A 27,260-nucleotide genomic window follows, 5' to 3' on the forward strand; every position below is an offset into this window, starting at 1 on the left:
CTTCTGAGATCATGAATCTAGATTCTCTGGCTTTCTCTTCTCCATGAAGTCAACTGCCACACAAATCAGGGCTGAGAAACTGATGAGGGAGAAATTGATTCCTAATACAGCTGCTAGCAATAGGATCCAGCCCTGCTTGAAACCAACAGTTCCATGCTCTTGGATTGGTTGTATTAGATTATTCACTCTGTGAAATTTAATGTGATTAATCTCATATAGGTTGGCTATTACTTATAAGTGGAAATTCTAATTAATGTCCCAGGAGCTATAAGATGGCAAGTGAATCAGTCTATTTTTCTCACTGACCTTCCTCTTGAGGGTCTCATTCCTGTATATCTTTTCTTTATGTATACGTATTATTCTTCCATAGAATCACATGAATGGCTCTCTTATTTGGTTTACCTTTTGAACGCACTGCCTTGCTTGTGTGATGCAAGCTAAATGAAGAAGATGAACAATACTTCCCAGGTCATGCATTCCCATGGACTTTCTCTAAGAGACTTTTGTCTTGAAGAACTCATTGGGAGTAGTTTCTCCACTAGGATCTTTGTGTTCAACTCAACCATTTAGGACCACATTAAGAAAGACTCTATTCATTTTAATCCTGTATTTTGTTATTCATTGGAAAAGAGGTAATAGGAGCATTTCCTATTTATTTCAAAGGGCCTTTGTCTGTTCCATTAAAAGCACTGTTTCTGTTCTACAGTGCCCTTAGCTTTAGATTCATGAACCCAATATGGGCATGATCCTTTAGATCAAGGATTGACAAACTAAAGCCCACAGGCCAAATCCAGTCAGCTGCCTAGTTTTGTAAGTAGTATTACTGGAAGAAAGCCATGACTATTCATTAATATATTGCCTATGGGTTCATTTTTAGTTGCTACAGAGACCATAGGGCCATATAGCCAAACATATTTTCTGCCAAGTCCTGTTCTAGATTACAGCTTTATGATTATTTCCACATCCTGAGATCCAGCAAAAAAAGATATCCATAAGGCATCCTAAGGAATCAAGAAATGAGCACCTTAACAATCCTTTGGGGCATGCTGCATGGGAAGATCCACTCTAGACCACTTGGGGCAGAGTATGACACAGCACATACTAGGGACACCGCTGAAGGATAGCTCCATCTTCCTGAGAGAGCTGAGGAGTAATTCGTGATCTAAATCTTGGTTCTGTAGGACGCCTTTGGATTCCATGTGGATTTCAACTTTGGCCAAGGCTGGTTACTTTTCCTGCTCATGGACCTACTGGGTAACCTGACTTCCCATGCAAATGTACCTGCTGTATAATTCAACATGTGGCTTCAAGAATAGACTTAAAAACACAAAAAGATGTTCCCACTGGTGTCCCCACTGGGTCAATCTGAGTCACTTTTGGTTTGAAACTCATTACAGCACTCTGGTGTAAGAGCTGTATTGTACCTATGCGTATGTAGTCAGCATCTGCAGTCGTTATTACAGCCATATCCCTCTCCCCTTGAACAATGCTGGAGGCCAGGGAGCTAGCACCCTTCTTCCAAACCGACTTCCCAGGGCCCAGGATACTAACTAGTGCCCACAGCTTCACCTCTGACCCCCAATCATACTGGCTGTGAAATCCTAAGCATTCATCACATTTTGAGGTCCCATCATTATATTCTTTTTTTCCCCCATTTTATTATGGCATAAATTAATTACAGAAGCAAAACAAAAAGTGACTGTCCACTCTTTAGATCACTATAACGTAGAAAAGTGGGTCAGGAACCATTCAACCAATAGAAAGAATGAAACTGTAAGTTTATTTGAAAGTATAAAAATTTTTTAAAAAACCAAAACCAAGCCTAATTAAAAGACAAAAAGCAACCAAACACAACCTTTCCAGTTTACATTAACTCTGAACATTACACATTATTTATTAACCACTTAGTTACATTAAAGAAAAAAACATCAATTTTAAGGTAGAGGAAGTACAGTCAGGCAATAAGCTAGCAATCACAGTGAAACTATCTTAATGCTAAAATAAACACTGATCTCATCTGAGAAAAGAAAGGAGGGATCGTTTTCTGGTTGGTGTAGATTTAGGCAATGTGTATGTAAAAACATAATCCTGGTTGGAATGAGTTAAAAAATATTGCTGGCCACTTACTTGACATCTTGACTGTGGTGGTGGGGTATTCAAAATCCTGCAGCTTTGGTGTCTTATTTATATATATATATATATATATTTTTTTTTTTTTTAATAAAAAATCCATTAAAACTCAAATCTGTAATAAAAATGTCCCTGTGTTTGTTTTTTAAAACAGCATTAATAGGCTCCCCTTATCTCCTAAAACCATTTGTTTTTCCCAAGATGCCTGGAAGCAGAAAAGCGGGTGAGATTAACTCACCGCACAATTAATTAAAATTAGAATCCTTTCCTCTAAACATCTTCCAGAGCACCAGAAAGAAGCAGGGGCCCATCAAAGGGAAAAAATAAAGCCACTCTGACTCACAGGAGATGGCATGTGCAGCCAGACACTCTCTGTCTGCCATCCAAGTTATTTTTACGGGATTATTCAGGAAATAACTCAAGTGCTATTTTAAAAATGAAAGACACAAGCAACTAGGTTCCTTTACTTAAAAAAAAAAAAAAAAAAAAAAAAAAAAAAAAACCAACAAAACAAAACAAACAAAACCCAGTGGCTAGCTTTCCTGTAATGTACTTTGGATTTGGTTAAAAAAAAAGCAAAGTCTACAGAAAGAGTCCCGAAAGCCACTTCTTCACCCGCTTCCCGCAGGCTCTGTTTTAATTAGCGTCAAATAGGTTACTGACAATTTCTTCTGCTGTGGAAAGAAGCCTTGAATGGGTGACAGCTGCCCAGAGTGGCTCCACCTGGTTCCAGTTTTGTCCCTCCTTGGGGCGGTTTCTGGCCAAACAATGCCTAAGTTTTTACCCATGTCTCCCTCACAGGGTGGGCCCTGTGGCTGGTTAGACAGAGAGAAAAAGGAAAACTAGCATAAATATAGACTAGACCTGAAGGACGCATCTCTCTCTCTCTGCATCCTTCAAGAACTCCATAAATAATAACCTTCAAGTGTGGCAACGCGCAGATGCTTGGGCACACGGGTCAGCCAGGGGTAACTTATCATTTTGCATTTTTCTTTGGACCTTACTAAAGAAACAAAACAAAACAAAACAAAGAGACGGCTTTTCTATACACATATAAATAGTCCCTTAACTAGAAGGGAAAAAAACAAACACACTGTTTCAAATGCATTTCTAAGAGATTTTTAAAAATCCAAATGGAAAATCTTGACTCCAAACTGTCTACTGCCCATGTGTCTCAGAGGAGAAATTCTACTGGGATGTGAGGAGGGACCCGACCCAAATCCTAACCCTAACTTGGGGTGCTGGTCCTGGACGTTGGGAGGGAGGGTGTGCGCTGCACAGGTTGCTGGGAGCTCTCAGGGGAAGTACTGAGTATGGCTTTTATGTCGTCAGGTCCAAATGCACAGGGAAAATAAGACTCTGGGGTGTTGAGGGAACTGAAGAGTCAAGGGTCAAAGTTGAGCAAGACAGGCTGGTGTGGTCTACTGGGAAAAAGGGCCAGATCAGATTATTGGCTAACTCCAGTTGGGTCCTCATCCTTTGGCTACAGCAGGTCAGCTGGAAGGGGAGGGGACTGTGGGGCCACAGCAGGACCAGGTTCTGGCAGCATGTTAGGAGTGAAGAACTTGATCAGACTCACAGAAGGCACCTCTCTGCTGATTCTGGGTCGAGGTGGATGAGCCATGCTGCCGGAACAAGCTCTCCCAACAAGGATTCTGGGGAAGATTTCTAAAGCCAGAACCTAACTAGGGTGGACGGTCCTTCACAAAACCAAAATGACCCTGCTGAGAGTCAAAGGGTATCCTTGTGTCAAAGTTTTCTTTGGCCACTGCCTCTGCTGAAGCGAGAGCAAAGCTTAGGATGATGCATCTGGATGCATTTTAGGGTGACCGGCCAGGGATGGCCTCCTGGTAGGACCACCCAACCCAGATCCTCAAGTGGAGCTAAGAAGGTTGCAGCCCAGCAGAGAATCGGGCCCAGTGTCTTCGGCCCTTTTGGACACACAACACAGCATGGAAACACCGCTTTCTCAAAGACTGCTGAAATACATCCCGCTGCCTGCACATTTCCGTCTGCTACTCAGAGCGATTCCAACATTAACACAATGTGTGCAGTGGGAGGCCATGGTGGTGGGCCCCAGAGGAAGAGGGACCTCACACGAAAGGTGGCAATGTTTCAGGGCAACTGAGAGGCCTGAATAATGTCAGGTCTCCCTCTAAAGAACATTCCTGAAATGTGGGGAAGGAGAGGAACCGAGAGGCAGCTGACACCCCAAACTTCAACTTGAGACACCCTTAAAGGAGCTTCAAGAGCTTCTCATGGGCACAAGTTGCTAGAATGTAACAAGCTGGAGCAGATGAGCCCATGTGGACTTTGAAACCGCTGGATTTATACTTGTTCAGTGCCCTCACTGGGCACAGAGTCCCTGGGCTGAGTGGCGCCCTCTGCAGGGCCAGGTTGCCCTGGGCTGTGGCTGGTGGCGTCTTCCACGCTTAGGAGGCTGCTGGCTGCTTGGGAACTGGCGCTGTCTGCACTCCCCGACCGTGAGCGGTAAGGAGGCAGGTCAGCTTGGTTCAGGGACTCAGTGTCAGAAGAGTAGGGTGGTGGAGGAAGGTCGTACCACGCAGGTCTGCAATGGAGAAAGCAGGTTGAGGTGGCAGGGATGGTGGAGGGAGGGGAGAGAAGAGAACAGGTTAGTGCTGAGACAGAGCGGGTGACAAGGATCCCATGCCAACATTAGTCCATTTCTGAGCTGATGCTTCAAGTGAGGAATGACCTTCCCTGAAACTACAAAGGCAACTCAAGGACCAGGAAAACCAGTGGTGTGAAACCAGAGACAGAAAACAGAAAGGTCAGTGTGTTTTGGCTGGTCCGTGTCCTCGGGGCAGGGCCAATACCACGTCCTCTGTGTGGACCCAGAGTGAGGATGCCAAGCTCACCTGGGTGGTCTGGCAGAGCTGCTCTGCTCCTAGCTACGAGCCCTGTGGCCAAGCGGCTGGGCTGGCAGCTCAGCCGAGCCTTCGACGGGCCTCAGAATTTGGGGTTCTCACCAGAACCGACTCTTCTGTGGACTTGAGTAAGTAAGAGGACTCTCTCAGCATTTCTATGTCCTTATCCGTACCTTGCTTGAAATGAAATCACTTAGCAGAAAAGACACTTGTTTTCTTAGCTCCTGTTACTGAAGGCTTGCTGGAGTTGGGTACTATGCATCTCTTGTCCCCTCCCTTGATATCCACAAAGGGGCTGGGCACTACTTCTGTACTCATTGTACTGGTGGGGAAACTGAGGCATGGGGACAGGATATGCTTGCTGGTGACCATGAACAGCCAGTGGGCAGCAGTGCTGGGATTCAACCCAGGCACCCTGCCTTCCGGTTCAGCAGTGATGATACTGCGGTGTCACCGGTGAATGTCACCAGTCTGTGCTCCTGCCTACAGCCACCCAACCCAGGCTCTGGGCCGGATGGACCAAGGACCCCAGATGTGTGCAGGCAGGCCCTTCCCCGAGGGCCTATGGCCCAGCACGCACCTTTGGTCCAGCAGGGCCTCCGAGTAGGAGGGCGGGGAGCCCACTTCCGAGGCGTTCTGCTCGGCCTGGCTGGCCACGTACTGGATGCCGTTGTTGACGTTGTAGGTGACGTTGCAGTGGTGGGGGTGGTCCAGGACCACCAGGCGGGACAGCAGCACGGGGTGCTGCAGCCGGTGCACGGGCAGCGTCATGAGGTTATTCCTCTTTCGCTGGTGATGCAGAACCAGAGCCAGCAGGGCCACCACCAGCACGAAGATGACGGAGCTGCCGACGATGGCGTAGGTGATGCTGGGGTAGTACACGAGCTGGTTCTCCGAGGTCACGAACACCTGTCCGCTGCCTGGCTCTGAGAGACAAGGAGAGGGGTTACCGTCAGCCCCAAGACCCATACGCGAACGCTCACAGGGGCACCATTCACAGCTCCGGCCACCAGTGAGCAGGAAACTATGTCCACACAACAAGTTGTCATCTGGCCACCGCCCCGGCCAGTGCTGACACGCTCCAGAACCACGGTGCCAGACCCCAAAGATCACCCATGACTGCTTCTATGCAATGTCCAGGACAGGTGAACCTGGGGACAGTGGACACCTGGGTCTGGGGAGGCAATGAGGATTATCTAAAAACGGCCACCAGGGATCTTGCTGGGGTGGTGGGAATGTTTAAAACTAGATCAGGACGATGGCCCTACAAGACAGGAAAATCACGAGAGATCGCTGAGCCACACACTTGGCTGGGGCGAACTGTTCTTGCAAATGAGGCCTCAATGCAGCTGTCTATGAAGTCAGCCCCAGGAAACGCGATGAACAGCCAGGAACTGCAGCGCCGGTTCTCGCGCAGGAACTGGTCGGCCGCTGGAAGTTGGTAACAGAACCATAGGAGCAGCGCGAGGCGTGTCTGGGCTCCTTGCGTCTGCAGCGCATTTGTTTTACGCCAGGGCCCAGGTCGCGCTTTCTAGATGGAGTGCCAGCGTGACACAGGCTGGCCGCATGGACTCTGGTGTCACAGAGCAAGTAAACACTTGGAACAGGGCTACCTGCCCAGGGCTGCCAAATGGGGACAGGTGTTCTCTGGGCTTCTAGAGCATGGAATATGTCAACAATGATCAAGCTTTAAAACAAGAGCTGACACCTCTTGACACTTCAAATGTCAGTAAGAGGCTTCCCAGCCCGCGGGGCACACCTGGCCACCAGGGGAAGGTCCAGGCAGGCACAGGACACCAGAGCAGCCCTCCTCAGCTGCTGGGACCCCTGCCTGTGCAAAGTCCACAGCCACGCTGGAGCAATAATCCAAAGGCAGCCCCAGTGAGCAGAGGTGGTGACCACAGCACTGTGCTTGTCCCACCCGTGAAGCAGTGAGGAGGTTCTTGTGTGTCTCCAGGGGCCGAAACATAGCCCTGATGTGACAGCAGCGCTGACAACTTGATCGAACCCTCAACAGGAGCTGTGTGTCCATATTACTCACGACTGTATCCCCAGGGTACAGGACAATGCCTGGCACACAAAAGGCACTCAATTAATACACACAACTCAAGGGAAAAATCTGTTTATTTATACATGCTGGTAAATCAGGTGCTACCATTATTTCTATTTTTCAGATGAGCAAACTGGCTCAGAGAGGTGAACTGACTCATCCACGGTCACCTAAGCAGCCTCAGACAAACCAGGGCTGGAACCCAGCTATTTCTCCTTCAAAAAAAAAAAAAAAAACCACACTCTTCTCCCCTTTATTGATACAGAGATTTCTTATATCCCCAAATAATTCTGATCTGAGACAAAAGAAGACCTTCCCTCTCAAACTTCCATCTCTCTGTTAATTTTTCTTTCCAGCCACACCTACCTAAACACGGACCCAAAGCTTCCAAGATGCTCCAAGTTCCTGGCGGTGATCATTTTAACGTGCATTACAGATTTTAATTGTGCAGAAAGACGTAAGGATAACTCTGGGTGAAAAGGGGGAGCATTCTGCCACACGGTTAAGGAAAGGAGGTGATTTTTCTGGAGACAATTAGCTGTCACTGTCATCTCAGCTTACTTAAAAGCTGGATGGGGGCCTGTGTGTGTGTGTGTGTGTGTTTCAGAATTCAGGCTTAAAATACCTTCCAGACAGAGCTACAAAGTTGCAGAGCCTTGGGGTCCTACCCTGTAGCCCTCAGGACTGGCTGTTTGAGTTCAAGAAGTTATTTAAGTTCCCTAACCCCCAGTGCCTCATTTTTAAAGAGACAGCAGTGCCATGTAATAAGGGCACGCATCTCCCTGGATTATAGGGGTGCAATATATACATGGCGGCTGAGCACAGTGCCCCACAAGGGTTTGCACTCAGTCATGCGAGTTCATTTAAAAAGTTATCATTAAAAAATCATGATGATGATAAAATACACAGAGCATCCAAACACTTTCTGATCATGTGGCTGAAGGCACGAGGCACGTCCAGAGTGCTGTACAGCCATCTCCAGGCTTCATCTTCAGAATTTTCCAGCAGCTCTCACTAGTGAGTCCCAGCTCTCAGCGTTATCCACATCTACTTCTCTGAACCAGCCACAAAAAAGGGAGAGCATCCCCTTGGGCAGGTGGCATGGGGTAGATTTTCACATAGAAGATGAATGGGTCCAGAAGTTTTTAAATGCTGACTTCTGTGTAACCATGTGCAGGATTTAGGATACAAGTAGGGTGTAATGGCGTGGTGGTGCACACCTGTAGTTCCTGCGACTCGGGAGGCTAAGGCAGGAGGATGGGAAGTTGGGAGGCCAACCTCGTCAACTTAGGGAGACTATGTTTCAAACTACAAAATAAAATGGGCTGGGGATATAGCTTGGTTGTAAAGCACCCCTGGGTTTGATTCTTAAGTACTGCACAGTAAAAAAAAGAGGAGGAGGAGAAGGAAAAGGAGGAGGGAAAGAGGGGGCGGCAGAGGAGGGAGAAATGGGGAATCCTTTAAAATGAATGAAAAGTAAATGCTTTGGGATCAAAATGATCTCCCTTGCTTTGGCAGACGAGAGGCTGCAATCACTCTGGTTGGAGAAATTATGATGTATAACTCAGTGGTGCCGGGTCTCATTTTTGCTCTGTGTGTAAAATGTCATCTCGTATTAATTCATTAACTAGACCCACTTTTCTTAAGAGCTTAATGAGCCTGCTGGCCAAATTAGTGATATCAGAGTTGCCTGGGCCCTACGTTCCGAGTGTGTAATCCACGGATAATGAAGTTTCCATTTTTGCCGGCTGTCCCTCAGGCTAATGCCCTTGTGCCCGCTGTCAAACACCCTGGATCCCCGTCCTGCGCCTGTGCTCTACTGTTTCGATTTCAGGTAGTCTGCTACCACCCAGGGGCCTCTGCACTCTCTAAACGGCTGTCGCCCCGGTGACAGCTCCCAGTGACATGGGCTGCGTTTGCACGACCCCCAGGTCTCTTCACCTCAAGTCATCACACGTTCGTGCAGTTGGCACGCCAGTCTCCTAGCAGATGGCAGTGGGGCGTCCTGAGGAGCGGGTGCCTCACTAATGCACTCAGGGGTGCTGGCTGGATGGGCAGAGGCGCCAGGGCAGCTGGCACTCGTGACTTGGTGTTCCCTTCCTTCTGCAGCATTCCTTCCTTCAGATGCAAACTCAGTTTCCTACAGGACATGATTCTTCGTGTCTATCAATCAAATTGGCAAAGGCCAAGTCTGAGCTCACATTTTGCTGGCCAGGTCTCGGGAAAACCAGGTGCCTCCGTGCCTGGTATAGATGCAAGCGGGTGAGTGGGAGGGTGAACTGGTAGAAAGCCAGGCAGGCGGGGAGGGCTGTGACCCACAGTCTGCCCTCCTAGTGCACGAGTGTTCCTCGTGGGATCTGTATCCCTGGATCCCAGCAACCACAGATCAAATGTATTCGGAAGAAAAAAAATTTTAGTCTGTATTTTCTCCTTGTCATTACTCCACACAAGGCAGTAAAACAACTCATTACACAGCACTCACACTGTGTCGGGCATCGTAAGAAATCCAGGGATGATTCAAGAGGAGGTGCAGAGATTATACGCAAACACTGTGCCGTTTTGCACCGGGACTTGGTGTCTCTGGGTTTTAGTATCCTGAAACCAATTGCCTGTGGATACTAAGGAATTAATACACATTAAAATAAAAATACAATTGGGTGCAGTGGTGCACACCTGAAATCCCAGTGGCTTGGGAGGGCTGAGGCAGGAGGATCACAAGTTCAAAGCCAGCCTCAGCAGTGGTGAGGTGCGAAGCATCTCAGTAAGACTCTGTTTCTAAATAAAATACAAAATGGGGCTGGGGAGGTGGCTCAGTAGTAGAGTGCCCCTGAGTTCAATCCCCGGTATAAATAAATAAATAAATAAATAAATAAATTAATTAATTAATTAATTAAAAGATAAATAAAAATACACATATTCTTTGACACGGCAACCCCTCTCTTAAGAATCTAATGGATACACACTTTCACAAAGTAATTAATAACTTTTTTTTTTTCGTGCTGGGGATCCAACCCAGGGTATCACAAATGCTAGGCGAATGCTCTACGACTGAGCCAGAATTCCAGCACAGAAACAGCTTAACACATGTATTCACAAAAGCATTGCTTGTAATGACTAAAATATACCAGAAACCATCTAAATGCTCATCATTGCCGCCTGGCTTAATAAAGTATGGTGTATCCATACCATATCATTTCTATTAAAAACCTATAGCAGCGCTATGTCACTGATGAGGAGTGGCTTGAAAGACATGCTGCTAAGTAAAAAAAGCAAAGTTCACTAGAGAGCTGCTATGTTTGGATATTGCTTAAAAGTGTGTTCCCCAGATTTGCATGTGTGGAAGTCTAATCCCCATTATGAGGGACTAAGACGGAGGAAACGGTGGTGAGAAAGGGATTTCGGGAGGTGAGTTTAGACAGGGTCATCAGGGGATAGCCCCCCGGTGACTGAATCCTGGTGGCTTTATAAGAAGAGGGAGAGAATGGAGGAGACAAGCGTCATGCGGTATCCTGCACCCTTTCAGGATTCTGCCAGCAAGAAAGTCCTCACCAGAGGCAGACCCCTGAACCTCCAAAACCGTGAGCCAAATAAAGCACTTTATAAAGTTACCTAGCCTCAGGTATTTCATTACAGTGACGCAAAACAGACTAATCAAAGAATAGAAGCACATTTCTGGAAGGATACACAGAAACAATGGTGCTGGAAGCTTCTAGAAAGGGGAACAGATGCTGGCAGCATGGAGCAAGAGGAAGACAAACGTCTCACAGCTCAGCCTTCTACTTGCACCCTTTGTACTGTATTATGTACTAAGAAAAATAAACACAGCGTCTCTTCCTTCCACTCTGCCTGGGCTCCGCGTCCCTGTTTCCCTTCCTTTTCTCCAGTAGAGGTGTCCTGGTGCTCATGCCCCCCAGGCCATGGTCACAGGGAGACCCCTTGCTGATGAGAAACTCCTGGAGGATGGCCTGCAGACCTGCAGCCTGACCTCTTGAGTCAGGCTTGCTGTTTGGGAATATCCGCTGTAAAAACGAGCCTCAGCTGCGTGCCCAGCTCCTGACGCCTCCTAGGCCCTTCCTTGTCTCCACATTCCTTCCGGCTCCTCTGCCGTCGGACTCCTCCTCTCAGTCGCAGCCCTGGGAACCACTGGTCTGTTCCTGTTCACCTGGACCTAACCTCCTTTTCCAGAGACACGGGTGGAACTGAGCAGATGCAGCCTTTCACGACTGGCTCCTTCCTCAGCTCACTGCCTGAGGTCCACCAGGCTTGCCTGAGTAGCATTTGGCAGGAGAAGCACCACCGACTGTGTCAACTGCCCAGCTGAGGGCAGGGACCCACCCCTTGCTCCCAGTTTCGAGGATGCAGGTCTCTGTGGGGACACACATTTTCACATTTCTTGGGCACATCAAGGCAGACGGCTGGGTCACTGAGGAGCGTGGGTTCGATGTGAGAAGCACTGTCCCACTGTTCTGCACAGCAGCAGAGGCGAACGCACCCCACCAGCATGCACACGTGAGATCCCACTGCCCCGCACCCCCATCAGCACTTAGTACGTGCCACTGTTTTCATTTCAGCCACCCTGGGAGGTGCACAGTGGCGACTCACTGAGGGTTCACTTGGCGTTTCCTCGGGACCCACGGGGTTGAGCGCCTGCTCACTCACTCCCTGCCACTGCACATGGCCTCTGGCGAAGTGTGGCCCAGCTTTAAACTGGATTGCTGGATTCACTGGTGGGTGGTAGAGTACTTCCTGTGCTCCCGGATGCAGGTCCTTCATCACAAACGTATTTTGTAAACAGCCTCCCAGGCGGGGCTGAACTTTTCACTTTCTTTAGTGTCTTTTTAAGAGAAGTTTTTCTTTGTCTTTCTTTTTTAAAAAATGTTATGAAGTCCATTGCATCAATTCTTTCTTAATGGTGTGTAATGCCTTTTATACGCTCTTCAAGGAATCTTCTCTAAATCTTTTTCTAGAAGGAGTTTTATAGCTTTAGCACCTCCATTTACATTAGGATCCACTGCAAGTTAATTTCTGTTTATGGTAAGGAAAAGGTCAAGGTTCTTTTTGTCTCTCCATTTAGATGTCCAATTTTTTCTTTAGCACCCTTTGTTGAAAAGCCTGTTCTTTCCTATGGAATTACCTTGACACCTTTCTTGCAAATCAGTGAACCATACAAGTCTGGGGAAGTATCTAGACTTTTCTGTTCGAGTGAGCTAGCTACCTCTCTTTATGCCAATGGCTATGTTGGTAACTATCACCCCACAGCTGAACCTCAAAACCAGGGACTGTGAGTCCTGCATGCCTTTTTTCCCCTTCCAAATTTTTTTTATAATTTTTATAATTTTTGATTATAAAAATCCAGGCTAATGATCAGAATTAATGTAGTATAGTACTGTTCAAGGCAGACAAGACGCCTCTTCCCTTCCCATCCCTCCTACAATTCCACTAGATAAAAACACAGTGCACAGTTTTGTGTGGAGCCTGGTTGGTCAACACCATCAAAGGCCAGAGAGTAAATATTTCATGCTCTGTGGATTATTGTCTCAGCCACACGACTCGGCTCTGCCCTGGAGATTAGAACAGCCAAGAACAATATGTCTAGAATGGGGTGCCACGCCAGGCCAAAGCTTACCTGAAACCCAGGGGCAGGTGGGGCTTGGTACCCTGGCTTCAGTGTGCAGACCCCAGCACACAAACTCTTGGTGGCAAGGGCTCCTTCTTGGGGTGCTCGTGAGGGCCACCGGCTGCCTTGTAAATACAGGAAGTACTCCACAAGTATTTTTTGACATTTGTAAACTAACTTTGCAACACAGCTGAGTGGTAATTCACAGCCTCCTCACTTACAGAGAGTCCAGGCTACAGGAAGGAAGGCTTTGATGAGGAGCCTTCCTCATTCTTGAAGCTGAGACGCGAACCCCCCACCTGCTGCTTTTGACCCTCCTTTGCTAGGCACCATTTCATTCTGTCCCTACAACCACCCTGTGGACTGTGATTGCATATTATTCTCCCAAATTTACAGATGGCAAAAACGAAGCTCAGAGAGGTTAAGTAACTTATTGAAGGTCACAGAGCCTACAAGTGGTGCAACTAGCATTGGGGGGTCTAGGAGTCTAAAGTCAGAAACTGTCATACTGTGCTGGGCAGCTCTGTTTCCTCTCTCCGTTCCCCATTTCTTCTGTCCATCTGTCACCCCATCATACTGCTCTTGCATTGGGGTCCCTCTCCTAAGAACTCCAGTAGGCAATTTTAAAAACAGTAATGACAATTGAAGAGAGACTGGTAAAAGAAGGGGGTTAGGGGAGGGAGAAGGGGAGAAGACTGGGAGGTACTGGGGAAGGAGATTGACCAAATTATGCTATGTGCATGTATGAACACGTCACAGTGAAGTCACTATTTTGTATATTGATAACCTACGAGTAAAAACTGTAAAAAAGTAAAGACCAAAAGTCACATTTTTAAATACAGAAACAATACTAATTAAACACTTTTATCAGCTGTGTGCGGGGGAAGGAACTCCAGCAGAGTCTCGATCGTAGACTCGGACCTATTTGAACTGTTTTCTATGGGATGGCAAGCAGATGTCTCATAAGGGTACTGTGGTCACACAGGAGTGAAAAAATCATCAGACAAATTAACCGCTTTCATCTTGGCCCCCTCCCTCCCATGCTGCGAGAAGCACCTCCCTGGCCACCCCAAGTTAAAGTTCACTGACAGGAGCCGGCAGCGCCCTGGAGGGAGCAGAGGCTGAGGCAGGGAGTGCTGCCCACGAGAACAGGCAGCCTGTCCTGAGGACACTCGCGAGGAGCCCAAGGCGGCCTGGTTGTGTTCCCGGATCCAGAAACCTCGAGGCCCCGGAATAACCAGTTCACAGGAGCCACAGCCCGTGAAACCTCATTACCTGGCGGAACGCTGAGCAAGCACGCGTGCAGCCTCTGCGCACAGAAAACTTTTCTGAATAATTTAGGGGACGAGCTGGTAATGGAAGCATTGCACCCGGGGGTCCCCAGGGGCCTTTACTGACCATGGACAGGGCTTCTTGCGATTTCAGATCTGACCACACTGACCCAGGGCCCCATGGCGCCGCGGGCAGGGCTGTTCATTTTGCTGTGGTCTCAGGGCCAGCGGGACACGATGCCAAGGGACACCTGATGACAATCGGAACCTGCACAAGGTCCCAGGGCCCACGCCCCCGATCCCGCCTCCGCAGCCCTGCCGCCTCTGCCCCGGCCCCTCGGCTCTCCGCAGTCTTTCCACAGCTGCAGGGCGATCCTTCTGCACCATGATCCATTTGCTCAAGTGGCTCCTCTGCTCGAAACCCTGCAGCAGCTTCCCACGCGCTGATATCAAGCCAAAGTCCGCCCCTGTCCTCTAGGTCCTCTCTCGTCTTGTACCTGGCCTCCCTCTGGCCTCTACTCCTGCCCCTCCTGCCACTGAGCATCCTCTGGCCTCCTTTGACCTGGGGCCTGTCCTGGGCCTCTGCCCCTCTGTCAGCACGGCCTCCCAGCCTCTGCATGGCTCACACCCTACTCTGCAGACTACTCCGCAGTGGCCAGCCCGTCTCCGTCCCTTCACCGGCCATCCCGGCACCTGGCAGTCACCTATGCTGCGTCCGTACTGCACCCTCTCGCTTTCCCAGGGAACTGCGCCTCCACGTGGGCTGAGTGGGATTCTGCTTGCTCATCACCCGGGAGGCCCTAAACTGAAACAGCTTGCTGGGGGACACAGGGTCTTTAACCCTGAAACCCGTGACATTCAGCACTTGCGTCTTTTGCAGGAGACTAAGTCCCCCGACCCGATGAGCGCTCAGTGGCTCCCTTTAGGCTCACAGGTGAGAAACCCACGTCCCAGACAGCGAGGTCACTGCCTCAGGTCACAAGGCCAGGAGGTGACAGAGCCACAGCTGGAACCCAGGTCAGTCTCATCAACACCCAAGGTGACACGTGGTGTGAGGACGGTCTGTCCTGGAGCTGTTCCAGGGAGGGAGAACCGCCGTGGCTGACATATCCACACTGGTAGGCAGAAGCCATGTGAGGATCACAGAGACACTTTTGTGTATCATAGTTTGCTCTTCTAGAATATTCCTTCTCACAAATTGGATGGTGGCAATGAAACCCTTTCCTGGAATCACCCAGACATCTACCACAGGGCTGGGAGTGTGGAGCTGGCCCAGGTAATCTTCCCTCCCAGAGTGGCCAACAGGGCTCCCTGTAATGGTTATTCCAGGCCAACTGAGAGAACCTGAGGCCTGGATCTGGCTCCACCCTTCCCCAACCTTTCCAGAACCTTCTCTCTCCTAATCGTGAAACCCAGCTCCTCATCGTGGTGCTCAAGCTCCTCACGCTGGGCTCCCTCCTTTTCCTCTCCTCTCTCGCTGTGTCCTTCGCCAGTGCTCACTGTGCTGGCCACGCCAGCCTGCAACACGGCAGCACCAGACCTCTAGACCAGGCACCCCACTCACCCACCAAGTGCCCGACGCCTGCAGGGGTGGGTCCCTCAGCCTCCTGGTTTACAAGATGAGACGAAAAGATTTAATGAAGAGAAAGTGGGAAGCTGTTTCCAGCCCAGGTCTGAAGGGTTTAGGATATAGCTTCTGGAATCTTCTGGGACCCCAGAGACCTGACAGCCGCTGGGTCTCTACTGGAAGCAGGCAGCCACCTCCAGGTGCAACTACTCTGGCCTCTGTCCCTTCCTTCCTCCGACCTCCTGCTGGTGCTCACCGTTGGCCAAACCCACTGGTAGCCAGTCACTGTGGCCCAGTGGAGGACAGGCACACGGAGTCTGGGAGCAGCCAGAGCCACTGAGAACAGCCAGCACAGGTTCCTAACCCTCTGTGGGACCTCGGCCCACTCCCTGCCTCAGCCTGACTCCTCCCGCGATCCTCCCACCTCAGCTCAACACTGCCCCTTTCACAAAGCCTTCCACTGTACCCTCTGAGGACTTCGGGACACCTTGCTGTGCCCTCCCCCATATCACCTTTCCCCTAACGGCATCGTGCTTCACACCAGCATCCACTGGCGTGCTGGAGGTGAGGGGCTTCAGGTGCGATAGTGCAACCTGCCGGCCATCTTGTCCAGGGCTGGTCAGGGCTGCAGGGCCACGCTCAGGGCCCTGCAAAGGCAAGAGGCTTCCTTCAGAGCAGGCACCCACACCCTCTTCACCCCAAGGCGGAAATAAACCAAGACCACCCGAACAAGAAAAGCAAAGCAGTGCCTTCAGAGTTTGCCACAGCAATGAAGCCAGCCACGGTCACCTGCGTTCTGGTGGACACGAAGGCGGGAGGAGGGCAGGAAAGGTTTGTCGGGGCAAGGAAAGGCTGCTGTCTGCTGGCAGGGGAAGCTGGGGCTGGCGAACCCGAGGCAGGGCATCCCAGGCAACTGGTGAGGGAAGCATATTTGGCTGTCTTGGTCCAAAATTGGAAATAGGGACAAAAATGAGGATAGTTGTCAATTACTAATCACTGTTTTTGGGCTGACTGCTACAGGGACTACTGCTTGCTTATGTTCCTGGATTGTTACTAGAAATGGAGATCTCACTTCTGACAAGCCTGTGGTACAGCAGGCTGGGTTCCTGTGGGCTGTGGGCCAGAGTTCTCCTTCGCACAAGGGCTGCCTGTTGTCTGTCTGTGGATTCACTCTCTCACTGATGACCCAGCCCAGCTCCCCAAGTGGTCCAGATCCCACTTCTGCTTTGAGTTTCTGGGATACCCGGGGCAAGCCCAACCCTCGACTGTAAAGCAGGGATAAGGGACAGCTGCCTTGAAGAGCCACCATCAGGGTCGAACTGATGCATGTAGAATACCCGCCCTGGAGTGAGCCGCTCAAGTTCAATGGCCCTATTTACATATGGAAGCCATGCCTAAGAATAAACAAGGAGAGGTCTATCTAATTAAAAAGAGGAAAGTACACAGGTATAGGGTTTGCTTTTGCCAAGGACTACATGAGTGACTTAGGGCAATTGATTCCACCTTTCTAAACCTCATTTGTAAAATCAGCATTAAAAACCTGTAGCCAACACAGACTTGAGATGAACTTAATGACCGCTGCTTAAAGTTGGAGCCAAGTGAACCAATGGCGAGCTTGCCATTGTACACAGGCCCCGACCCCTTCACACCTGATGAAAAGGAGCCTGCAGAATGGCCAGGAAGAGGAAATACTTCCAAGGAGGAAGGCAGGAAGCAGGAAGGCACAGCAGGAATTCTCTGGAACATGGAGCTACTGCCTCCAAAGGTTGTGAGGAAGATGGAGTTGGGGGAGTCCAGCTGGGGCCGTAAGCATTCACCCCACCCAGGGGCCCAGATCCTGGGCTGACCTGAGCTCAGCACTGGAATTCAGAAACAAAGACTCGTCTAAGCCGAGACCTCTCAGCTGGGAAGTGGCCCTGGGGGCCTTTCACTCAAGCACTCCCAGGAAGGCCTTCACCAGCCTGTGGCCACATCCTCACAAGTCTGGAAGCTTCCAGACACTGTTGTGGCCACTGTAAACCAAGGGCATCCTCACATTTACCCTGATTTTCCTGTTTAACACAAACATCCCGCGGGGCTTGGGGGTCTTTGCGGATGGATCTCTATTCCGAGCACATCTCCGGTACAATTTAGATGCGGATTGAAAAAGCTTAATTTAAAGGGCAGACCAGCAAATGACTGAATCAAAAGAGAACCACGAAAACCCTACTGAACCATTACCATGGCAACTCAAGTTGCTAAAATTAACCCAAAGGGGGGTGATGGGAAAACCCAAGCTGCCCAGCCTCAGATGGAGCACAGCAGGGCCATCCAGGCCCAGAGCCAGAGGGGAATCAGAGAGCAGATCCTTCTGCCAAGAAGGAAGCAGGACTCGAGAACCAGGAGAGTCAGGAGACGTGTACAGTAAGAGCAAATTCAAAACTGAGGAAGGGAAGGAGAGGGGGAGGGGAAGGAAGTCCTAAGCCTGAAGACAGAATGGGGAGACTGTCTCCCTGGGCATTTTCAGTTTTTATTATAAAAGACCAGGCTTCCTGCCTTCTCTACTTCCTCCTGGGCCTGCTCCTGGGCAGATGGGGGCAGCAGTCTCCAGAAACCATACACTCCATCCTTTCAACAAGTATCATTGCTACCACCAACTGACACCCGTGGCCCCTAAGTTCTAAGATGCTTACCCAGAGAAGAGTTGCTCAGAATTGAGGGGAAACTGGAGACCCCAAAGCCCGCTAAGAGATGCTGTACATCCTGGGAGACTGATCTCTGCTCTGAGGAGGAAGTGCCCAGTGTCAACCCAGCGGTTGGCTGGTTAATGGCTTTGCTACGAAACAGGCCCAGGACAGTTACTGGACTGGCAGAGGGTGAGGTGCTTAATCGGCTACGTTAGGTAGAAAAGGGCATTTTTTAAAAAATAGGAATGCAGATTTCTACCCAAACTCAGTGATGAGGGTAAGTGGGAGCTAGGGCCTGGGTGGCCTTTTTAGAACTCTGCTCGACTGTGTAATTGCTTAAGAAATGCCAACAGAAGAGCGCTGTGGAGAGCAGGAGCTCTTTGCTACCTCTCCTCCTGCAACACAAAAAAGCGAATGTCAATGAGAGACAGCGTGGGAGAGGTGCTGGACTTGGAAATGAGCTCATGTATTGGGATCAATGTTCTACGCATTCCAACATCACAGGGGAGACCTCCAAAGCATCTCTCTCCGTGCACAGAGGCATCAGCAAACCCAGGTCCCGGCACAGGCCATCCTGAGCTGTTTCTGCAAGCAACGTGCTTAAAATGAATATACGTGCCTCCTGCAATCTGCTGAATAAGGAGGGCTATAAAGAATGACTTTTTCTATTGCTTACTGTATCTATTTACCTGGCGTATTTGGCGGAAGCTGCAAAATTAAATGCTTAGCAGACATTCTTTAAGCTCAATGGTCAGTTGCCTTCTGGTCTGGTAATAAGGCTTGGCACATTACAATACAATGGTTTATTGAGCCTGCCCTGTCAGCAGCCAGAGTGGAATACTGCTAACTCAAGCGGGATACTCTGATCAGTTCACCAGTGTGGTGTAATTACCCGCAAATAGCAATGCAGGGCAAAGCTAACCCTAAACGCTGGGAAGAGAAAAATCGACTTCAGCCCTGCCATTGTCAATGCAAATAAAACCTCATTTGTGAAAGCTGAGAAAACAAATATCATCACCAAATATCAATTATATCCTACATTAGCACCCCAGCCAAGTTCCGGGAGCTCAAGGCCTCTGGCATTAGCCCTGGTCCCTTCCTTTCCTTTTTCATTTATGTCCAAATCAGAGGCAGGTTGTGTTTATTCTGCTTCCAAAATATGGGACAAGTGACCGCCATACGCTTCATGAATTACCATATCATTACTCTTAGCTGGTCTCCTGATTTCTTTCCACATTCTTCATACACTATCCAGAAAGTTCTTTTTAGGATTTCAGAAAATGGCATACTCCCTGCTTTGTACCCTTTGAGGGCTGCTCACTACTCAAAATCCAAATTCCTAACAATGACCTAGAAAGGACTCTGTAACCTGGTCCTCGAGTCTTCTACAACCTGAATTTTGAGCCATTTTCCTTTTAGTATCCTGTGCTCCAGCCCAGGGATGGCTGAAGTTTGGTCGCTATTTTTATAAATAAAGTTTTATTGGTACACTGTCATTCTAGTTCATTTATGTAGTGCCTTTGGCCGCTTTCATGCTGCAATGACAGAATTGTACAGTTGTGATAGTGACTCTAAGACCCACAGAGTCTAAAATATTGATTGGCTCACCATGGTGGGCCAATTTTGGAATGTTACTCTAGCACACAAATGCAGCCTTCATGACAAGGAGACTCACTGCTACTGAAAACAAAAGAAGACATGAAGAAATGAAGAGAAATCAAGCATCCTCTTCCCCACTACTGTCTGCAGAGGCAGGTACTCAAACATTCCTACACAGCACAGTGAGCTTGGTCTCAATCTTAGATGTGAAGCACTTGAAAGATGAACCATGACCTTCCTGGGCAGGAGAGTAATGATGCCTACTTGTGTCACCGTGTCTTCTGAGAGGTGCTTGGGTGTCTTGTATTTATGCCTCTCAAGAGGCAGGCTTGGTGGAATATTTTAATGTCCCTCAAGACAAGGTGCTGGAGGCTCCACTCCGAGACATGAGCCTCCCAAGCTGGGGGTGAAGGAACCTGCTATTCCATAATAGATGAGTAACTACAGGGTCTGGGGTCGTGGAGGATTTGAAGCTACCTGCTCCATCCTTGAAGAAAAAATTAATAACCAAGTTTCCCCCAGGGCCACTTTAGAATCTACAAGTCCCTGCTGAAAGCTCTGGAGACCTGGAAGACAGGCTGGAGAGTTCAGGCAAGTATTTTAAACATTGATGAAGCTGTGTTAAAACAAGCAAGGGAAGAATCAAAGCCTTCAGTTGCTAACAGAGGGCCCGCGCTGGTCTCCTGAGGAAAAGGAATAGGAAGATCCACTGGATCAATGTGATACAAAGATGAGTCCCGGGGAGGGCCAGCAGACAGCAACCTGCTCACGCATTAAACATGCACCCAGCGCAGCCAGGGCATCAAAAGGCGCTCACTCACTGTTATTGGGTGGGAGTTATCAGGGAACAGACAGAAAACTGTGAACCTCAGGGCTACATGGTGCTTATTTAAAATTTATCTTTTGAGTAGGCAATATGCATGCTTCAAAATATAAAAGGTAAAGAATTTGCAGGGAAAGGTAAGCCGCTCCTTACACTTGTCTCCTAGTCACCAGCTTCCCCTCTACCCCCTTTTTTTTTTTCTTTCTCCATAGGTTTCCAGAAACAGAACAGGCGTGTATTAGCAAACATCTGGAACTCTTTTTTTTTTTTTGCACTACGGATTGAACTCAGGGCACTCACAACTGAGTCACATTCCCAGCTCTTTTAAAATTTTTATTTAGGAACAGAATCTCACTGAGTTGCTTAGCACCCTGCTTTTGCTGAGACCGGCTTTGTACTCATGATCCTCCGACCTCAGCCTCCTGAGCCACTGGGACTACAGGCATGCGCCACTGTACCCAGCAACATCTGGAACTTTCAGCACACATGACAACACTTTAATTCTTTCACTTAATGAAGCACATTGATACCTATTTGTCTATTAAATACTTGTTTAGCAGTTACTATAGAGCACTGACTAGGTTCTAGGCTCTCCATTTTAAAATAACTTCTTATTTTGGGATAAGTTTAGATTTAGAGGAAAATCGCAAAAATAGTAGAGTTCCCTTCATCCATTTTCCCCTAATGCTAATCTCTTACCCAACCAGAGAAACAATTGCCAAATCTAAGAACTAACTGTGGAACAATTATATTAACCAAGTTGCAGAGAATTTATTCAGAGTTTGCCATATTTCCCAGTAATGTCCTTTTCTGTCCCAGCATCCAGCCCAGGATCCCACACTTTATTTACTTCCTCCCTTCTCTGTCTGCTTCTCAGTATTTCCTTGTGTTCCACAGCTTTAATGCTTTGAAGAGGGCTGGGAAGTTATCTGGAAGAATGGCCTCAATTGGGGCTTTTCTGAAGCCATTTCACCATTGAGAGGATTCTATTATTGAAAAGACTGTCAGAGTATATTCAGGGAATCCCACTGGGGAAGCCTGGTGCGCACTGACTGATGAGGTCAATCTTGATCACTCGGTGAAGGTGGTATCGTCAAAATTCCAATTCTCCCCCAGTATTTAATAAATACCTTGGAAGAGACCCGCTGAAGTCATGCAAATGCCTCGTCCCTGCTTCAGTGGCCTGCGACTTCAGCCTTCATTATGGATCCTGCCTGTGTCCTTATGACGTTGTTCTCATGGGGATGTTTCCCATGACTGGTCCAGGAGGGCGCCTCGGGAGTGGATGGGAACAGGACCCTGAGGAAGGAGGTTTCATGCAGTGTTTGGTGAGTTTGCCCTTCTGCCTCCTGTCACGTGAGGACACAGGTTTGTCCCCTGCAGACGACACAGCACTAGGGAACCATCTTGGAAGCAGACAGCAGGTGTCACTAGACAAGTGGCTTGACCTTCTTGAACTTCTAGTTTCCAAAGTGGTGAGAAAATAAATTTCTGTTCTTAGTAAATGTCCTAGTCTAGGTATTTTTGTTACAGCAGCATGAAATAGACTAAGACGTTATCACTTATTCTGTTGCTCAAGTTGTTCCAACTTTGGTCACAGGGAGCTCTTTCAGGTTGGCTTCTGTAGGCTTTCGACACATTCCCATGCCTTTGTTTTGTTTGCTTTATGAACTTCTTGCTTGAAGTCTGGTAGAAGATGCTTATCTTGTATTTCCCAGCCCCAAGGATGGAATTCACTCTTAACTCTTATGATAGCTGCAGAATGAGCTTGGCATTTGTAGAGATGTGCTGTCATCAGACTCAACTGATGGGCAGGTGGGTACTATTTCCAATCTTTTTCTGTTCTGATCTTCTACAGTAAAAATCCTCACAGATGGGTCACTTCCCATGTGAGCTACTGTTACCTTGGCAAAGACCTGTGAGGCTTCTGGAGCAGACCCCATGCCACCTCTCTGACCTCAGCTCCTGAGGGTCTTTCCCTTGTCCCCAGGGTTCTGGGTGGTGGGTGGCCTCTAAGATGGTCTCTGACTCTTGCCTCCTGGGAATCATGCCCTATGGAGACCCTTTCCTGGGAGTGGGGATGAGAGTATTTCTCACTCTGACAAATGGGATTTGGCAGCAATTACAAGGTGTCACTCCAATTCCAGGTTATAAAAGGCCACGGCTTCTGTTCTCAGGGGCTTGTTCTCCTTTGCTTCCCGATTCCTCGCTTGCCTGCCTTAAAGGTCATGGTGGAAGCTGCCTTACAGAGATATCCTATGGCAAGGAACCAAGGGAGGCGTCCAGCCCCCAGCCAGTCAGTGAGGAACTGAGGCCCTTGCTCCAGCAGAGCCCGCAAGGAATCCAATTCTGCCAACAGTCGCGTGAGCGAGCCGGGCGGCAGGTCCTCCTCCAGTGGAGCATTTGGGTGAGACTGCAGTCTGGTCAAGGGTAGGCCCTTGACCTCAGGAGAGACCCTGAGCCAGAGGATCCGTGGACAAAGTATAAAGTCAAGTTTAAGAACAGCCGGGGGTGGTGGAGCTCTTACTGGTTACAGAACCCCACCACCACATCTTTCTTGAAGTCCTCCCTTCCTAGGATCGCTGCTCCTCTGGCCTGGCACGTCCTTCTGTGAGCCCCTGCCAATGTCCTGGCTACCCTCTAGGACTCAAAGGGCCACGGAACCTCTGTCTTTGATTGCCCTGAGCTGTCCAAACTCTGCTAGAGCTTCCCACTGCCTGTCACCAGATCCAGATCCCCATGAGTCTTTCTCTCTCTCTTGTGGAGTTACTGATACAGCTTTTTTCGCATAGAGAAACCTGGAGCCTCTTGAGGTTTGAATTCTCCTCTTGGTCAGGTTTATAAACTGTCCCTCTCTCTCCTAAGTACGAGGCTCAGCTTTACACATATACTTTAGGCATGCTATAATATCTGTAAAGCCAATCAGTAATAATAAGCCTTAAATTATGGGTTTCGGATCTGCCAGCAGCCTGGTGCTTACACACGCAGTATTAGCTATTATTAGTATCATTAGCACCACTCAATACTTCATGAATGAATGTTCCCCTCTCTAACAAGGATTTAATTTTCTGACTCCCCACGTGCTCCCTCTCCAATTTTAGAATCTCCAAGTTGGAGGAAATAAGAAATAACTCTTGACCAAAAGTCGAGGGTCTCTAGCTGAACTCTGTGGCTTCTATATATCAAGTGTTCCTTCGAGGGGGCCAGAACAGCAGGGAGACTGCTGTACACCAACCCAAGACCTGTACCGAAGAGGCAGGGAACAGGGACTCCCAGGCAGGAGCAGAACAAGATTCACTTTGATTGACATTCCACTCGTGTTTTTGAGAGTTTGCAGGCCACCTCTCCTTCTCTGCAAAGCTCTTCTTGCAACAGTATCTATGTCCAATTGCACTAATTGAACACACAAATGAGGGCAATAAGGGGAAACTCTGCTAATTGTATTTTTCACTCGCTTCAGCAGAGAAAAACTCATCATCAGTCATGATTACAAACTTCCCTGTGGTCTCAACAGGACAAGCCTGAACAGGAGCTGTTCTGAAGCATCTCGTTGGCTGGCAGATCAACAAGCTCTTTAACTCTTTTTCGATCTTGACAGATTCTGGGGGAAGAAGAGGAGATGCTGCATACTGTCCTGCTTCCTTAGGTTCAGAAGGACCTTCTGCTCTGAGGCCTAAGTGAAAGATTCCGTCGTTTTTACCACCTGGTTCTCCCTGGGGATAAAAGATGGATAAAAGGTGCTGTGGAAACAGCCTGTCAACAAGGACACCACTGGAGGCCTGGACGGTGACAGGGTGAGCCCTGGGAGACCTGTGACTGTCCCGTTCCTCAGAAGTCACTTTTCAAGGAGCAGAGGAGGGGAAGGAATGGGAACACTGGGGTCCTGCTCTTCGAGGGGACCAGCAGCGAGCTGCCTTGGGGATGAGGCTGAAGACAGTCCACTGAGGGGCGGGTCCTGCTGAAGGCAGGAATCTCAAGGCCCCTGGGGGCCACCGAAGGGATCAGGGCTTTGTTGACTTGTTCTAAATCCAGGGGTTTCGTTAGAATTAAGAAAAGGGAAATCAAAATGAACAAGATATTGATCTTGAGTCCCAGCAGAGCTTGGCAGCGATTTCAGGTCACTCGTGAATGAAGAGAAAGAAGACCGGGGGGCCTGAGGGAAGATGGGGCTGTGTGGTGGGGCTGGGGGGCTCCAGGCAGGCTGCTCCAGCCTGGAGCCCTTCCCTCTCAAGGGACTTCGCAGAAGCTGACATAATGTCCTAAGTGCTGACCGGCAGGAGCAGGAACGTTCAAATACTGGAGCGACCCTCGTGGAAAACTTCCTAAATGTAAGCATCAGAGGTGACTGAAACTGTTAAAAAAAAAAAAAAAAAACTCCAGTGACAACGAGTAGACCCCAAATGACAAGAGCATGTGTGGCTGAGTTGGGGGTCGGGGAGGCAGGAGCAGAGGGAGGACGCGGCCTGCACAGGCTGGGCCACCGGCCAGCTTGCTCTCCTTCTTGAGGCAAACTGCTCATTGTTCTGTGCCTCAGTTTCCTCATCTCTTTATGCTGCCCCTGACCCAGCAGGAAGAGACGGCTCGGACAGGACCCACTTGCGATGCCATCTTTATGATGGAAAGATCCAGGGGGTGCTGCCCACGGCCTCTGATTTTCCTCCGATACGCATGTTGTAAAATGCTTCTGTCTCACTTCAGCAAGTTTGCTCATAAATACATTCAGCCCCCAAATTGCTTTAATTACAGAATGAGGAAATTGCTTCACTTGGCGGAAGGCTCTTCCCAGTTCTGCTAATGGCAGTCTGGTATGCGTGTCTGTGATGAGATTTTTTTTTTTCTTTTTCTTTCTTTGTTTCTTTTTCTTTTTTTTACTAAAAACCACTGAGCTTAATGAGAATGCAAAAGGTGTGTAGAACCAGCATTCACTGGGGCCCATCCCAGCTCTGGTGAGCTGAAGCTGCCCCGAGAAACCACACCGTGGTCCAAAAGGTAGCTGCTGACCACCACAGGAGTGTTTCACACATGGAAAGAAGCCACTGGCTAAGGGAAAATGACCAGGTAGAAAAGGCAAAGGTGAGAAGCCTTCTCCAGGCCCTGCATTTGGAAATGGAAGCCTCAAGCTAAATGTTCTGTGTTAAACAAAAACGAGATCCCAGAACAATTACACCAAGACACCATCTGCCCTTCTCTCCTTCTTGACTATGGAGAGTCTAGAAAGGGCTTTGCAAGCATCTCAACATCACCTCCTGTGTTGTCAAGGGACGTTTCCAGGGTTTCCAACCTGCAGACTCTGGCTCTTATGACCAAGCATAGGAACGAGGACTGTCTCCAGTGGCCACGTTTCTCACCTGGAGGGTGGCATCCTGTGGACACTGACAAAGGGACAGGTGATGCAGATGTCCCACACAGGCCACGAGTCTGCATCCTGGCTTAACCACAGAGTCGCTGAATCACCCTGGCAAGTCACATTTACCAGCCTTTGTTTTCCTTATCTGCAAACTGGGGGGCAGAAGCAGCCGTCTCAGGGGCATCTGTGAAGATCAGATGTGGTTGGCTGCAGCCCAAGGGCTCAACAGATCCTGGCTGCCGGCGCTGCCAGTACCACCAACACATTTCCCACAGCTCCTTGTCGGGGCCGTGCGTTACTGACTGGGCACCCTGGGACATCGACCCAAGGTAACCTCAGTAAAGCAATGGAAACTGATTTCCTTTCCCCACCCCCCGAGTCTTAAGAAATATGACAGAGGATGAGTGGCAAATAGCACAGGACTTAAGATCAAAAAGATCTGGGTCCAAATCTCCATCTGCAAGTGATTCTGAGCAAGTTCCTCAAATCTCAAGACCCAGTGGTGGGGAGGATGAAAGAGAATAATGCATGTCAATGGCGAGCACACCGGCGGGCTCCCAGTGACAGCTAATCACGGGAGGGGCTGCAACCAAGATTCTGCTGCTAGGATGCAACCTGGAGGAGGATGCCCTAAGAAATGCCCAGCAGGGTGGGGTCTTGGACACAAGGCTGAACTGAAACAAGGAGGCATCTGCACTAAATCTGAGTTGTGCTTCTTCACCCAAATAAAATACTCCAAGGTATTGTTGGTCAGGCCACAACCTGGACCACCACACATGTCATACCAAAGGTGCAGGAAGTTAGAAATTTGCAAAATTAAGAGTTCAGAAAAGTGTCACTAGAGGCTACCTCATTTGTATGTTGGGGGGCTATTTGTTTGGGGAGACTTTGCTAACAGTTTGAGGAGACTATCACACAAGGCAGCCAGCTAAAAGTGTAATTACATACAATTGCTGGCTGTGAGTTCCTTTCCCAAATGGCCTCATGCATATTCATCACTATAATTATGGTAGTGAAAAATTCCACAACTAATTATTCCATGCTCCCCATCTTTCACATGCCTAGAATTTTTGCATAATTACTGTTGAAATTAATTGCAAGTTAGTTAATTTTATACTTTGTCCTTTCAAAACTTAATTGAAAATTAACTTAAAAGATACCAAAAGGAAAAAAAAAAAAAAAAAAAAAAACACAACAAAAACTCTGTTACCAGCCAATAAGGCAAAGCTGGTCTCTCAGATTTAAACATGCCATGTGATAACTCCAACCCGAATGCAGGGACTGTGCACCCCAAGCTATAAT

The 27,260-nt window shown here is 48.7% G+C and overlaps 1 protein-coding gene and 1 long non-coding RNA gene across 10 annotated transcripts in view; one reads left to right on the forward strand and one right to left on the reverse strand.

Annotated features, from left to right (window-relative positions):
- Positions 1-1,759: 1,759 nt before the first annotated feature.
- The window catches only part of LDLRAD3 (low density lipoprotein receptor class A domain containing 3), a 223,884-nt gene continuing 198,383 nt past the window's right edge, over positions 1,760-27,260 (reverse strand). For all 9 annotated transcript variants that reach the window (XM_079104400.1, XM_079104395.1, XM_079104396.1 and 6 more), the window contains 2 exons: positions 5,599-5,944; positions 1,760-4,699 (listed from right to left, as the gene is read on the reverse strand). In XM_079104400.1, the coding sequence (XP_078960526.1) occupies positions 4,459-4,699; positions 5,599-5,944 (587 nt within the window). In that variant the 3' untranslated portion in view covers positions 1,760-4,458. The remainder of the gene's footprint in view (positions 4,700-5,598; positions 5,945-27,260) is intronic.
- LOC306640941 lies at positions 14,351-25,478 on the forward strand. The gene is made up of 2 exons (XR_013757970.1): positions 14,351-15,437; positions 16,581-25,478. It is a non-coding gene; the product is annotated as an uncharacterized lncRNA (long non-coding RNA).

Source organism: Sciurus vulgaris (genome assembly GCF_902686455.1).
Source record: "Sciurus vulgaris genome assembly, chromosome: 11".
NCBI lineage: Eukaryota > Metazoa > Chordata > Mammalia > Rodentia > Sciuridae > Sciurus > Sciurus vulgaris.